Raw genomic sequence first — 12,651 nt, 5'->3', positions numbered from 1 at the left:
CAACTGCTTCCACACCTGGAACCAGTGTGATTTTCTTTTCACGCGTGTCACTGGCTCCGAGGCAGTTGAGGGATCACGTCAGGGAGCATCCTCCCTCCCATCCCTGGCAGAGGAAAATTTGATTAGCAAATCCCCCAGTGCATTCATGTTCCCACTTAAACCTTCGGGATACTCAGAAATACGGCTAAACCCTGGGCAGATTAGGCGGCTCCGCCCGCAAATCCCGCTCGGGAGCTGGGCCAGGCAGAACTCGGCTCACGGCACCCGACCCACGCTCCTTGCCCGAGGCGGGACTCGAACCCGCGGCCTCCATCCCTCCCTCCGCCATTAGCGAGGCGGAAGCCGAACTGTTCCCCCGCGGGAAAGGCGCCAATTGGGCAGCGCGGGGCGGCACTGGCAGGGGGCGGTCAGAGAGGAGGCGGTGGCTGCGATCTGATTGGCTAGGAGCGATGAATATATTAAGAAGGGGGCGAAAACCTTGACTCGCTGCTATTTTACCGGGGTTTTCAGGGTTTGTTTTACGCCCGTGAGGAACGAGAGTAAAAGTCAGGTATGGGGATTAGCGAGAGAGGCCACACTGAGAAGAAAAAGGAGGAGGAATGTGTCTCACCCTGAGCTGTAGAGAAGGGAGCTATTTGAGGTTTAAATAGCAGTGAGAGGAGAAGAGCTGGCGTGTTGTATGAAAGGAGAGAAGGTTAGCACTCCCCTTGATAAGGATGGAAGAGGCCCTAGTGGCCTGTACAACACACATACGGTTAAGGCACTGCCACCTACTTCGTGGCATCTAACCAATGTTTTTTTGTGTTTTTTCCGTCGTTTTTCACGGGAAACCCTTAAAAACAAACCAACGAACAAAAAGACAGTCCCCCCTGCTGGCTTTCTTCCTCCAGATTCTCCTGTTTCCTCAGTTTCACAGCCCCAGCTCCCTTCCCGGCCCGCTCCAACCAGCCTGCACTCTATCTAATAAAAGCAACAACCTCGCACAAGGCAGCTCAGCCATTGCACCAACAGCATTTTCAGCACGAAATTAGCTAATCCTGGCCATCACCACACCCCTGACACACCAGGATGGGGATAGCTACAGCTCAGCACCATACAGACCCCAAAGGGGATACCAGGGGCTTAACTTGGCAAGAATTCTTCAGTTTGAGGGAAGAGAACACCCCTTGTTCCAAAGATTCCCTCCTGACAGAAACCATCTCCATCACAATAGACTGGGACAACAAGGAAAGCACAGCTGGACAAGCAGAGCCACCCAGACAGACACAAGTCCAGGGGAAGTACAATGGTACAGAATATTTTGGAATCCATAGGAAAATGCTCTGCTGAAGTAAAACAGCAGCTCTTCTACCCTGGTAAAGCAGCACTGCCAATGTTGCAATCAAAAAGTTCCACTGGCTTGTGTGAAAAAGACTGAAAAAACAAAATAAACACAATATAAACCTCAATTCCTGGGGGTAGTGAAACACCTCAAAAGACAGTGATATTATTCAAGAGCCATTTTAGCACCAGCCCAACACAAACTCTGTACTTTTAAAAGAAAAGCTGTACCTCCTGCCTTGCAGCTGGCTCCTCCACTCCGTGTAAGGCAAAGCAGTCCCTGAGCAGCCTCCAGACAGGGTTGTGCTGCAACTGATTTTCAGATCTCATCAGGCACATGAGGTCAGGATCAAAGCAATGGATTTCTGCTCCTCAGGAACAGAACAGCCCCTTCCAAAAAAACCCTTTGGGTGCAATCCAAGCTGGGCTCAGTGCAACTCTTCACCAGCCCAAACTCCTGGATCACTGCTCAGCCATGGAGAGGGCTGCAGGGTTCCTTTCTCCTTGACTAAAAGTCTCTGGGAGGGTTTGTACAAATGTTACCTCTGCAAAGGACACCTCCAGTTCCATCTTCTTACTTTAAACAAATTTTGACTTGAGTTATGCTCCTCCTTCTCTCCAACAGATACAAAGCACCACACTGTTCCTCCTCCTCCCCTCCTCACTCAAAGCTGCTTCAGAAATAATTCCTTCCCAAGGTGTCTTTAAGGCTGGTTTCTTTGAACACAGACATTTCACACTAGTACACTCTTACCACAAGCATACACATAAAATCCCACCTTTTTATTATGGCACATGGTATTTTTTTGTTGGGTTTTTTTTTTTGGATGTGTAAATACCACATGGGTATGACAAGAAGGGAAAGAAATACCAAGGCTGAAACAGGTACAGAGTCATGCCAGTATCAATACAGCTTCATACCATGGGTTTTCAAGATACAAAAGTCTGGGGTTTTTTCTTTTTACAATGAAGGAACTTTACAGTGTTTTGTGAACTTGCTTTATAACCAGCAGAGAAAAAAAAAATATGCTGAGAACAACTACAAGCAGGATTCATTTTAATGGTTAACAGAAGAACTGTAACTTTGCTCTAGAACAGCAGCTATTAAACACACTTAACAAGAGGTAAGCAACTATACAGAAGGTAAGAGGAGATTTCACCACAGGAGTCAAGTCAGGGGCAGGAAGAGGGAAATCTGGAACTTCATGTTTTTATTTGGTCACAAAGTTTGAGCTGAGTGTTTAAAATGAAGCACCCTGAAAGATGCAGTACTCCTATTTAAAACAATACAGAAACTTCAAGAGACTAGAAGCTACATTCTGGAAAAAAAAAAAAAAGAAAAATAAAAAAATCAGACATGTAAAAAAATTACACACATCTCTAGGCTTGTGACTTAACTTACTGATACAAAGTAGACTGGCAGCTCTTCCTTAAGCAGCAGTGCCCAGAAGTAATGCCACCAAAAAGTACAGTATCTTTGGGGTGTCCAATAAAAGGCTGACACACTAACACGTTGTCAGAATGATCCATTTGTCTGCCAAAAGATTAGGCAAGAAAAGGAGACACTGCATCTTTTTTTTATTCTTTTTTTTCCACCACATTGCCCAGTTCTAGCAAAGAGCTAAAACATTTTCTTTGGGCCAAGACTAACAGAAACCACTTTATCAAATATTCTTCAGGTTTCCTGCCAAACTGGATTTTTAATATTCTCATGTGGTTTTTTTTAATAATTTTTTTTTAAAAACATTTTTTCCTGACAGTCTCTAAAGTGATGCTGGAACATTTAACAGTCACTCTTCCACAGTTTAATTGTTTTGTCATTTTCTAATGCTGCTGATGCAATGATGTTTTCTGTTGGGTGACAAGCTGTGGAGATTACAACATCTAAACGAAAAGGAAAAGACAGAGATGGGTCATTATTCCCAGCAGTGAAATCCAGCATGCATTTCTGAAAATCAAGGCACATTGCTACTGCATTTTAAAACCAAGCAGCCAAGTTCCCTTTCCCTTGTAGCAGAATTACAAACACATTATTCATAAATATTTTCCAACTCCTGCTTCTCTGTAAGAGGAAACACTGGCAGACTGAAGTAGCTGGACAGCATTTGACTTAATCCAAAAGGCAAAACCACTCCAGGTTCTTGCTTACTTCACAGACAAAACTCTTAGCACACCATGTCAGAAACATCTAATAAAAACCTGGTCAGTTTTTAATTCCCATGTAAGGCATATCCAACATCCTACTCAGTGCTTAGATAGCACTTCATCTTCAGAGCCTTGTCCTAAAATGAAACCCACTTAAGAGTCCAAAACAGGGGGACTGCAAAAGATGAAGTAAGCTGATGTCAAAACTCTCACATTAAAACAAACACTTGTGATGCCCACTAAAAATAATTTTTTAAAAAAGGAATTAAGTCCTGGGATTCAATTAATCTCCAATCAGACCAGAATTTATGGGCCTGACAATCAGAACTAAGTATCAGAGAGAAAATAAATGCTCCAGCTCAGCCCTCATCACACACTGACACAAGGAGTATTTCAACAATCAAACCAAAACCCTCTTCCACACCTGTGTGTCCTTGTAATTTCTGTACAATCTCTTTTGTCTGAAGGTTCCAAATATAAACCAGGTTGTCTTCTGAACCAGACACAATCCACTGGAGGGTAGAGGGGAAAAAAAAAAACACAATTATTTTAATTTTTCTCTTGATCTCTTTGTAACTGCTACTGAACGCAATGGGAGACACAGACACCCACCCAAAGACAACCTTAAACTTCTGTTTGCTCTACAGAGAAAAGGAATAAAAAAGAAAACAAACCAACCCCAAATATTGATAAAAAGCATCTCAAACAAACACTGACCTTCCCACCAGTAACGGAGAAATTTGCAAATATGCAGTACTTCTCATTTTTGTGTCCTGTGTATGTCTTCAGGCACTGAAAGGGAAGAGCCACAGGGCATGAATCCAGCTGGGAGGCAGCTCTCAACTCAAGGACCAGCTCTCTTGGTAAAACAGACTAAATATATCCACCCCTCTTTCTGCCAGTTTATAGAGGATGCAGAGGGCATCTCTGCACTCAGATTTTAAACAATTCTGAGGAGAAAAAAAACACCCTGAATTTGTCACTACTAGAGAGAAACCAAGCAACAGTAGCTTATTTTTTATAAGGAGAAAAATGCACCTATAGAGCTTTATTTCATGTCCATGGGCTATGCAGAAACCCAATCACTAACTTTTTATAAATACATCTTTAGTCTTCTCCAATAAAGTATTAACACCTTTTCCTATGGTATCTGTAAAGTGTTAAGCAAGTTTAATAACATATGAAATCCAGATTTTTATATTAAGTCTCCAGGTTTGTTTTTACCTTTCCTTTGCTGTAGTCCCAAAGTTTAAGAGTGCTGGAAAACAACAGAAAAAAAGATTAGTCCTTGTGTTCTTTTCATCTGAGAGTTTCCTAGCAGCACAGAAAGTCTGTCCATGCTTAGTTCTTAAAGTCCACGTGGATCACTTTACTTTGGCTTTCAAATATAACTTCAGTTAACCCCAAAGTATCAATTTTACTGCCATGCATTCATATTCCCATGAAAACAGGTGTATTTAATTATTTCCTGCAGGTTTCTTTATAAATAATCACCAGACAATGAAGGAAACAATGGGCAGGATGGCAAATTACAGTGAGAAAGAGGAGGAGGTGTCTGGCAGACACCCCTCAACTCCCAACACACTCAAGGGTAAGAAACCCACCAGACTGAGACCCTACAAACCATCATCAATCCCATGACTTAGAGATGCTGAGGTTTTAAAAGGTACAAACAGGAGCTGCAGTCACCAAGCACTTTCAGGACTTCCTCAGGAGTCAAGTCCTGCCAGAGCCCTTGGCAAAGCACATTGCAGGCTTTAAAGCTGTGTATGACCCTGTGGAGTCTCACTACTATGATAACAGCAAAATGAAAGTTTTATCTGATACTGAAATACTTCAAAGCCTGGGAATTATTATTATTTTTTTTTTAATACATACTTGTCCAAAGTTGCAGCTAGTATGTATTTGCCATTTGGGGAGAACTTCACAAAAGACACTGGAGGGTTATCATCATCTACAGGGAAAAGAAAAGTGACATGAAACAGTGCACATTGTACTGTTTCCCTGACAAAGAATTTCTTTCAACAGTTATTTGTTGGGAAGTTTTGCAGAGAAACAAGCTTCCAGTTTTGTCACCCTCTGGTAATCTAAGAAAACCAAAGGAGTAAGAAAGGTGATCCTGTTTTCAAGAATCTCAGAACAGGAGATTGAGCATTTTATTCACATTTTAAATAACCTTTTGTAACTGAATTTCCTTCCTTGCATCCACACTTACCAAAGCAAGACACTCAACCTTTTAAATATCATCAGATGAGGCTACATGCCATATAATTTGTCTATGTAATGCTTTATAAGAACATGAAGGAGTAGGGAACAACCTGCCCAACAGGGAGTTTCCTTTCTTAACCATGTTCTCAACATCCCTCATGCACCTTGCAATAAAACCAGGCAGGTGGTGTAGTCACAGACTGCTTGTCTCCATCACAGCCAACTGCACAAACAGCTCTGTTCTTACACACCAAGCACCACCCAGCTGAATGGCAGAAAACTTTGGAAAATGTTTTTGTCCATTTACACTGTGGAACACCCAAGGCTTAAGCCAGTTTTATTCACATGAGTGGGTGGCTCCTCTTACTGCAATAAACAGGACAACAGGATACAAATAGATGGAAGGGAGGCTGTAAAAGAGAGCTTAAGAAAGGCACTCTTCACAGCACTGAAGTAGAAACTCATGTCCCAGCTGAACAGCAAAGAATGGAGCACAAACAAGAAGCATTCCTCTTACCAATGAGTGTTTTCAAGCACTGGCCTGATGCTGTGTCCCAGATTCGACTATTACAAACAAAAAAGAAAAATTAATCTTGGTTTTCAAGTCTCTGTTCTGATTTTAGATCTATAAATACATAAATAAGTATAAATATAAATATAAATAAAATATAAGATTTTAAAAAAAAGGGGTTTTTTTTTTAAATGTAAAAGGCTGTGCCACAGACAAGACATAACCACTTACCAGAGTCCATCATAACTACTTGACACTATCAGGGATCCATCACGATTAAAATGCACCTGCAATATGATAGAAGGGGAAAAAATAACTTTAGTTTTAGACCTCTTGACTACAAATAACTAATTTATAATGTGAAGTATCTTATACACAAGGCAGAACAATCACAACACGACAGTGACAGTTTAGCATGTTTGAGGCTTTTTTTTTCAGTTCTCTTCATTTCAGCAATATGCTGTGTTCATCTCAAGGTTGCTGTATTTCAGCAATAATACCTATTCAATGGAAGAGTTGGGAAACAAGTGTATTATGGAGCTGCCCAGCCCTGGATTTCAGTAACTTCCAGCAGCCCAGAGCCACACAGCCTATTCCCTGATCCTCAGGCAACCACAAACCTGAGCCCCTGCAGCAGACTGCTGGCAAAACAATTAAAAGCCAAGACCAAAATCTGTACTGCTCTTGCAGAAAACAGTTTGTTCCCTTCTCTTTGAGCAAATCCACCAGGGCCCATCCACTCCACCACACACAGACTTAGTAATACAAAGTGAAGAGCACAAACCCTCTGGAAACCAGAGGTAGGAGTTCTGCTGAGCAAAATAAACCCCTTACTGTGTTCAGTTACTGGAAGTGACTTACAGCTGAAACTGGGTCAGAATGAGCAGGCAGGGTCTTGAGGCACTTCCCTGTCTTCACATCCCATATCCTCACGCTTTCATCAAACTGAAGGTTGAAGAAATGCACAAGGTGGTTTAATGATGCACCTATTCGAGGCATGCAAGGTGTTACAGCTTGACTTAGGTGCCAGTGCCTCCCTCCAGCTGCAGCAGGGACACAAGCACCAGGCAGGGCAAACCCAGTAGGCTGGGGGAACACAGCTCCCTGAGCCCTGCCTCCCCACACAGGACACCTGGACACTGAGGCTGGCTTAAGGACTGTGTCCCCAAGCAGACAGCAGTGGCACTGCACACACCATCACACTACAAGCTGTGTTTATGGAGGGTGTAAAAGTGACACAGCAAGGGGTTGTGACCAGCTCCCCCTGCTCCTGACCCCTGGTAACATCACTGGTGTAAGCAAAGCCACTTTCTAAGACAAGTGGCCACTATCTACTCTAGGTGGCCCTGCTCTCCTGCACGATGTACTCTAGGTGGCCCTGCTCTGGCAGGGGGGGTTGGACTAGATGATCTTTCGAGGTCCCTTCTAACCCCTAGGATTCTATGATTCTATGATCTGTGTCCTGGACCAGGTTGGTGACTCCCTTCCTCACCAGCCTAGAAGGTGCCAGGCACCCAGCCAACCACTGGTGGTGCCCATCCTGGCCAGAACTGGGAAACTGGACAGCACACAGAGCACTGGCTACAAATTCAAGCACTGACAAGTCCTAAACAGGGAACCTGGATCAGAACTGCTGCTGGACAAAGAGACTGTGACCCCCATACCAGCCAGGGACAGCCCCATCATCTGCATCCTGTGAGGATTAAGTGACTCATTCTTTTATTTCATATGATTTTCAAGTCTTTATTATTATTATTATTATCATTATTATTATTATTATGACACAGCATGCCATGTATTAATAACTGACCTGATGTGCAGAGATTAGAAGTCATACTTTGAGTTAGAATCTAGGTGATGAGAAATTAAGTTGTATTGTAAATTTAATATTACATCACCTACAAGTTGTACTCTTTTGATTCTGCTTGTAGAAACCCTTTGCCATTCTATTAAAAAGTCCTGGGCTACACTAATCATAATCTACTGCTAAGGAAACAAAACTTTAATTGCAATTTAGTGCTTTAGTTGTAGCTACAATTTAGTGCCATCATCATTCTGCCAGGCATCCCCAGAACTTCTGTCCCCTGAGTGTCAGGTACTTGCTTTGAACCAGCAATGCAAGAGAAAAAAAAAAATCACTTACTGATCCAGAAACGATGAGGTTTGACTGAGGGTTGAAGTTGCAGCAGAAAACGTAGTTACTGTGCCCTTTCAATGTCTTTAAGCACTTACCCTGAAATAAGAGTTAGAGTTAAATACACAGCATCCTTCAGCAGCATAAAAGCATTCAGATCTGCACTAAGGTTAACCACTGTGCAATGCACAAAGCATCCATCACCAGCCCCAGATTTAGATGCCAGTGCTGGGAAGGAGGAAAGAAAATAAGTTTCTGCCCTTACCGAGCTTACATCCCAGATTTTGAGAGTTTTGTCATCAGAGGCAGAGACAAGAAGGTTGGAATCTGATGACCAAGCAACATCAGAAATTCCCTAAAACAAAAGAAAACAGTTCTCAGCTCTGTTTGTTCACCAACACAGGAAAATGGAAAACACAGACTGCATATTATAGTCATAGCTAAAGCTTGAAAAGAAAACTCAGCCCTGAGAGTTGGGAATTCATTTGACTGTGTTAAGAGCTACTCTGACAGCTGCTCATTTTAAGTTAAGCCATATACTCCCCAAAACATCAATGGCTTCTTCACATAGTGGCCACCAACACTCTTTCTTGGAATTCCTAAACTACATAAAGTAATCTGAGTAAGGGACTTCTCTTCATGACAAATGGCTCACTCTGCATAGTCTGAGTCCCCTAAAGCTGCAGAACAAAATTGTCCTGCTTTTCCTTTGCCTAAGAAACTTCAGAAAACAACCCCAAAGGGTTTGGCAGTTCATGTATTCTTTAGAAGTTTGCAGAATGAGTAAGTGTTGTGTTTATGTAGGCAAAGCCACACACAAAAAAAAATAAATTCAGTCTCCTTAAAAGGCAGCCACTCCACTCCACGTACAAAGGAAAAAGGGAAGGAGGACACAGTGCTACAGTTTCCAGGGATTTTCACCCAAGGCAACACTGGGCTGGGTCTGAGGATTTTGATCCTGAAATGGAGGGAGTCAAGAAAATGCCCAGGCAGTGTGCACACAGGGATTCTTATCAGCCTGAACTTCACCCATATTTCCACCCTGACCTGGTAATACTTCAACAATTCCAGACCCAGGCTGGTGCCCAGGACTGCATAAACAAAGATGTACAAAACAAGCCTGAAAAACTTTCTATACAAGTCAAACTAACCAAGAATGGAAGCTTCTGGATGAGAAAAAGCAAGCATAATTCTTCAAAAGAAATGTCATGTTCAAGTACACAGTTCTCACTTACCAGTTTATGGCCAGATATTGTTTTTTCAAACTTGCCATCATATGCTCCCCAAATTTTAATGAGTTTGTCAGCAGCTGGAAAAGAATGTGCCAGTTAGGAGATTAACAGCACTAAAAGATAGAGCTGCCCCTTCCAGGTGGAAATACATTAATTACATCTCTGCTGAGGAGTTCTCCCTCTCTAAGCAGACCTCAGCACAGAAGGGAAGATGCAGTTGGTAAAGGGACAGTTTTGTGCATGCCAAGCTGTTGCTGCAGCCCAGATTACAGAAACTGCCTGGAATGCACCCAGTCACTTCAGTTTCTCTGATGACAGCTTGGGTTTCCACTTTTGTTTTAACTGCCAGTGGTAAAAGTAGTACTGTTCTGTAAGGATGCTGAAACGTTTTTGTCCAAAAAGAACAGAAATTACACCAAATGAATGCCTACAAACTCTCAAACATAGCATCCACCTTAACTAGCAAAACGTGCCAGAGAAAGAGTGATTTTTGCCAGAGGTAAAGGTGAGAAAACCTGAGCAAGAGAAGGGTGGGACAGGGCTTTCATGAGGACATATGAACACAAAAATAATTTATATTTGGTGCATTATCTGCAGCTAATTCAAAGATCTAAGTCATTCCCTTGTCCACAAGACATTTGAGAAGCCCTCATCATATTCAGTACTGTTCTTTTCAGTTTCACTTTCCTTATCCATAGCTCCTCTCTGGACCACTGAGGGTCACACAAACACAGCTTCAAAAGAAAGCTGTCAGAAATATTGACAACCAAAAAAACTTTAGGAAACACCAAAGCTGACAAGAAGAGGACTTGATCTACTACTCAGAATAGCAAGTAGCAAAACACTGTTTATGAGAACCCCCCACACACACATTGATTGCACTGGGCTAATCAAAGGCTCTGATTAAACACCACAGACAGGACAGAAGCACATGGCTACTCCTCCATCTCACACTCTCCAGTCCAGCAAAAAGCCACCTAACTTCCCACAGCCAAGCTTTTGCCTGCAGAAACCATCCACAACATTTAATTTAAAAGCTTAAGCTGTGTCTTTAGCAACAGAGAAAAGCACAAGGCTTTCCTTTGCCCAGGGAATGAACCCTGTGTTTGCTTTTGGTGCTCAGTGAAGGAGTGAGCAGGTCAGGGTTCTCCAGCTTGGTTAACACAGAGAAGATGAAGCATTCAAACAACACAACTTCAAAAGCTTCAAGAAGATTAACTCAGAGTGACAGCTCTGCTATTGCTCTTTTTCAGAAAAACCACACCACTCCAGCCCTCCTCCAGCTGAGGAAAGCCAGACTAAAGACAGGCAGGTCTCCAAGGCCCATATTTGCAGGTTTTAGATGAAATAAAAAGAAAGCAATACTTACAGGAGCTTGCTAGCCATTCTCCATTAGGACTAAACTTTACTGAGGAGACTGCCTTTGTGTGTCCTGCTAAGGTGAACTTCAGAGCATAGTTTGGTTTTACTGGTGCAGGCTGCAAGAAAAACACATGCAAGATGACAAAACTCTCAATTTAGTGTCTCAGTGACAAGCTCTGGGTCAGTACACACTAATGGATGTTCACCAAAATGGAGATTCCACATTCACATTTGTCTTTCCCCCTTCTCCACATTCAAAAAAACAAAACAAAACAAAGCACCTTGGCTGCCTGGGGTCAGCAGTGCATCACTGCTGCATGCACAATGCCAACTCATCCTTGATATCAATTTCATCCAAGCCAGGAACAAGCAGGTGAGAGTAATCCAACAGTCCATCCATTAAGTGCTTGGTATAGCAAAACAATACTTCTGGGATTGATCTGTGTAGTGCTCTTAAGCATTTCCAGTTTTCACCCTTAGCATGAATTAAATCATCAGCCAATTCCTCCAGACCCCTGAATTCTTCTGTTGTTTTTTTTTTCCTTCTTTTTCACCTTTTCCAGAGGTTTCAATTAGACAATAAAACCTCTTCTGAGCATCTGCAGGCTTCAAAGAACCTGCACAACAACTGCCTCCCCCCTTTGCAACTGCAATGCCAGATTCACCCATTCCCCAGTTGCCTGTAGGCATTCCAAGGACACAACCAACCTGCCTCTCCAGTGCTCAAAGTGACAAGATTTTGCTATCAAAAACTTCCACCAAACCAACCAACAAAAAAACCCCCAAAAAACCCAAAGAAAGAAAGCAGTAAAAAAACCAGCACAAAAAAAGGTGCTGCACTCCATCTGCTTTTCCCATAAAATCCTCAGCACGTTTTCAGCTCAAGGAGACAGGAGAGGCAGAGAAGTTGTTAATCTGGAGGGGAATTCCATCCTCTAATTCTGTTTGCCTGTTGAATATGCAGGTAGGTGCCATGTGTATTTGCAGGGCCATTGCTGGGAGGACACACCTTGCTCTGATTGGTTGAGGAGGAAGGAGTAGATTGTGTTTTGGTGGATTCTGCATCTGGCTTCTTTTCTTCTGTTGCCATGGTTCTGAGGCTGGCAAATGAGACTTATGGTGCTTGAAGGGAAGAATGAATGTGCTGCTTCAAAAGGCAGCCCCTGCCACGGAGAGGAGAGCAGCACCGAAAGGAAAACCTGGAAGAAAAACAAAATATGCTCAGTAGCTGTCAAAAAGATCCTCAGAGAATGGGATTAGCTTAACTGCAGGTTGCCAAGATAAAAACCCCACGCTCTGGATCTGCTCAGAGCAACATTTTAGGCCTCCAGACCTACTCCTGTGCCAGCCCAAGCACCCCAGCCATGGCCTTCTAGCACTTCTTGGAAAGGTTTTCCCCCCCCCCACCTCTGCCCCATTCCATAAAGCAGAAGAGCTTTTAGGTGTGGCAGGGTTTGGTTTCCCAAAACACATCAAACAAGTACTCAGGAAATCCAAGCTTTTGTAAAAAAGGTGGAGGAACAGTGAATTGCCTTGTTATTTAGGTACAGAAACAACCAACAAACAGAATAAATAACAAACATTTCCACAGCTTAACACCCTTTCTCCTCGGAATGTGAGTACTTCACTCCTGTATTTTCCTCGTAAAGGGTGAGGATCACAGAAGAATCCATTCATTTGGGTTGGAAAAGACCCTTGGGATCATCAAGTCCAACCAGCACTGGGTTCCAGCACCCAAT

General features: G+C 42.8%; 1 protein-coding gene and 1 non-coding gene across 2 annotated transcripts; one reads left to right on the top strand and one right to left on the bottom strand.

Annotated features, from left to right (window-relative positions):
- The first annotated feature begins 672 nt into the window (after window positions 1–672).
- LOC115599286 lies at window positions 673–800 on the top strand. Its single transcript, XR_003988278.1, has one exon. It is a non-coding gene; the product is annotated as a U6atac minor spliceosomal RNA (small nuclear RNA).
- Window positions 801–2,082: 1,282 nt separating this feature from the next.
- On the bottom strand, window positions 2,083–12,114 carry WDR5 (WD repeat domain 5). Its single transcript, XM_008497261.2, has 13 exons — window positions 11,922–12,114; window positions 10,920–11,028; window positions 9,554–9,627; window positions 8,584–8,673; window positions 8,328–8,417; window positions 7,046–7,129; window positions 6,416–6,471; window positions 6,191–6,237; window positions 5,344–5,419; window positions 4,690–4,723; window positions 4,183–4,257; window positions 3,890–3,977; window positions 2,083–3,204 (listed from the first exon to the last, which is right to left on the bottom strand). The coding sequence occupies exons 1-13, from the start codon at window positions 12,000–12,002 to the stop codon at window positions 3,104–3,106; spliced, it is 1,005 nt and encodes a 334-aa protein (XP_008495483.1). The 5' UTR covers window positions 12,003–12,114; the 3' UTR covers window positions 2,083–3,103.
- Between the last annotated feature and the right edge of the window lie 537 nt (window positions 12,115–12,651).

The sequence above is a fragment of the Calypte anna genome, chromosome 17 (assembly GCF_003957555.1).
Source record: "Calypte anna isolate BGI_N300 chromosome 17, bCalAnn1_v1.p, whole genome shotgun sequence".
In the NCBI taxonomy this organism is placed as follows: domain Eukaryota; kingdom Metazoa; phylum Chordata; class Aves; order Apodiformes; family Trochilidae; genus Calypte; species Calypte anna.
The sequence above is the reverse complement of the archived record's forward strand: the minus strand, read 5'-3'. Positions and strand labels throughout refer to the sequence as shown.

Excerpts from the sequence above, each read along its gene's own strand:
- WDR5 (XM_008497261.2), bottom strand. The coding sequence starts at position 12,002 with ATGGCAACAGAAGAAAAGAAGCCAGATGCAGAATCCACCAAAACACAA. Across the intron at positions 11,029-11,921 it reads CCTCAACCAATCAGAGCAAG|CCTGCACCAGTAAAACCAAA; the intron begins GTGTGTCCTCCC and ends TTTTTCTTGCAG. Across the intron at positions 6,238-6,415 it reads AGTAGTTATGATGGACTCTG|TCGAATCTGGGACACAGCAT; the intron begins GTAAGTGGTTAT and ends TGTTTGTAATAG.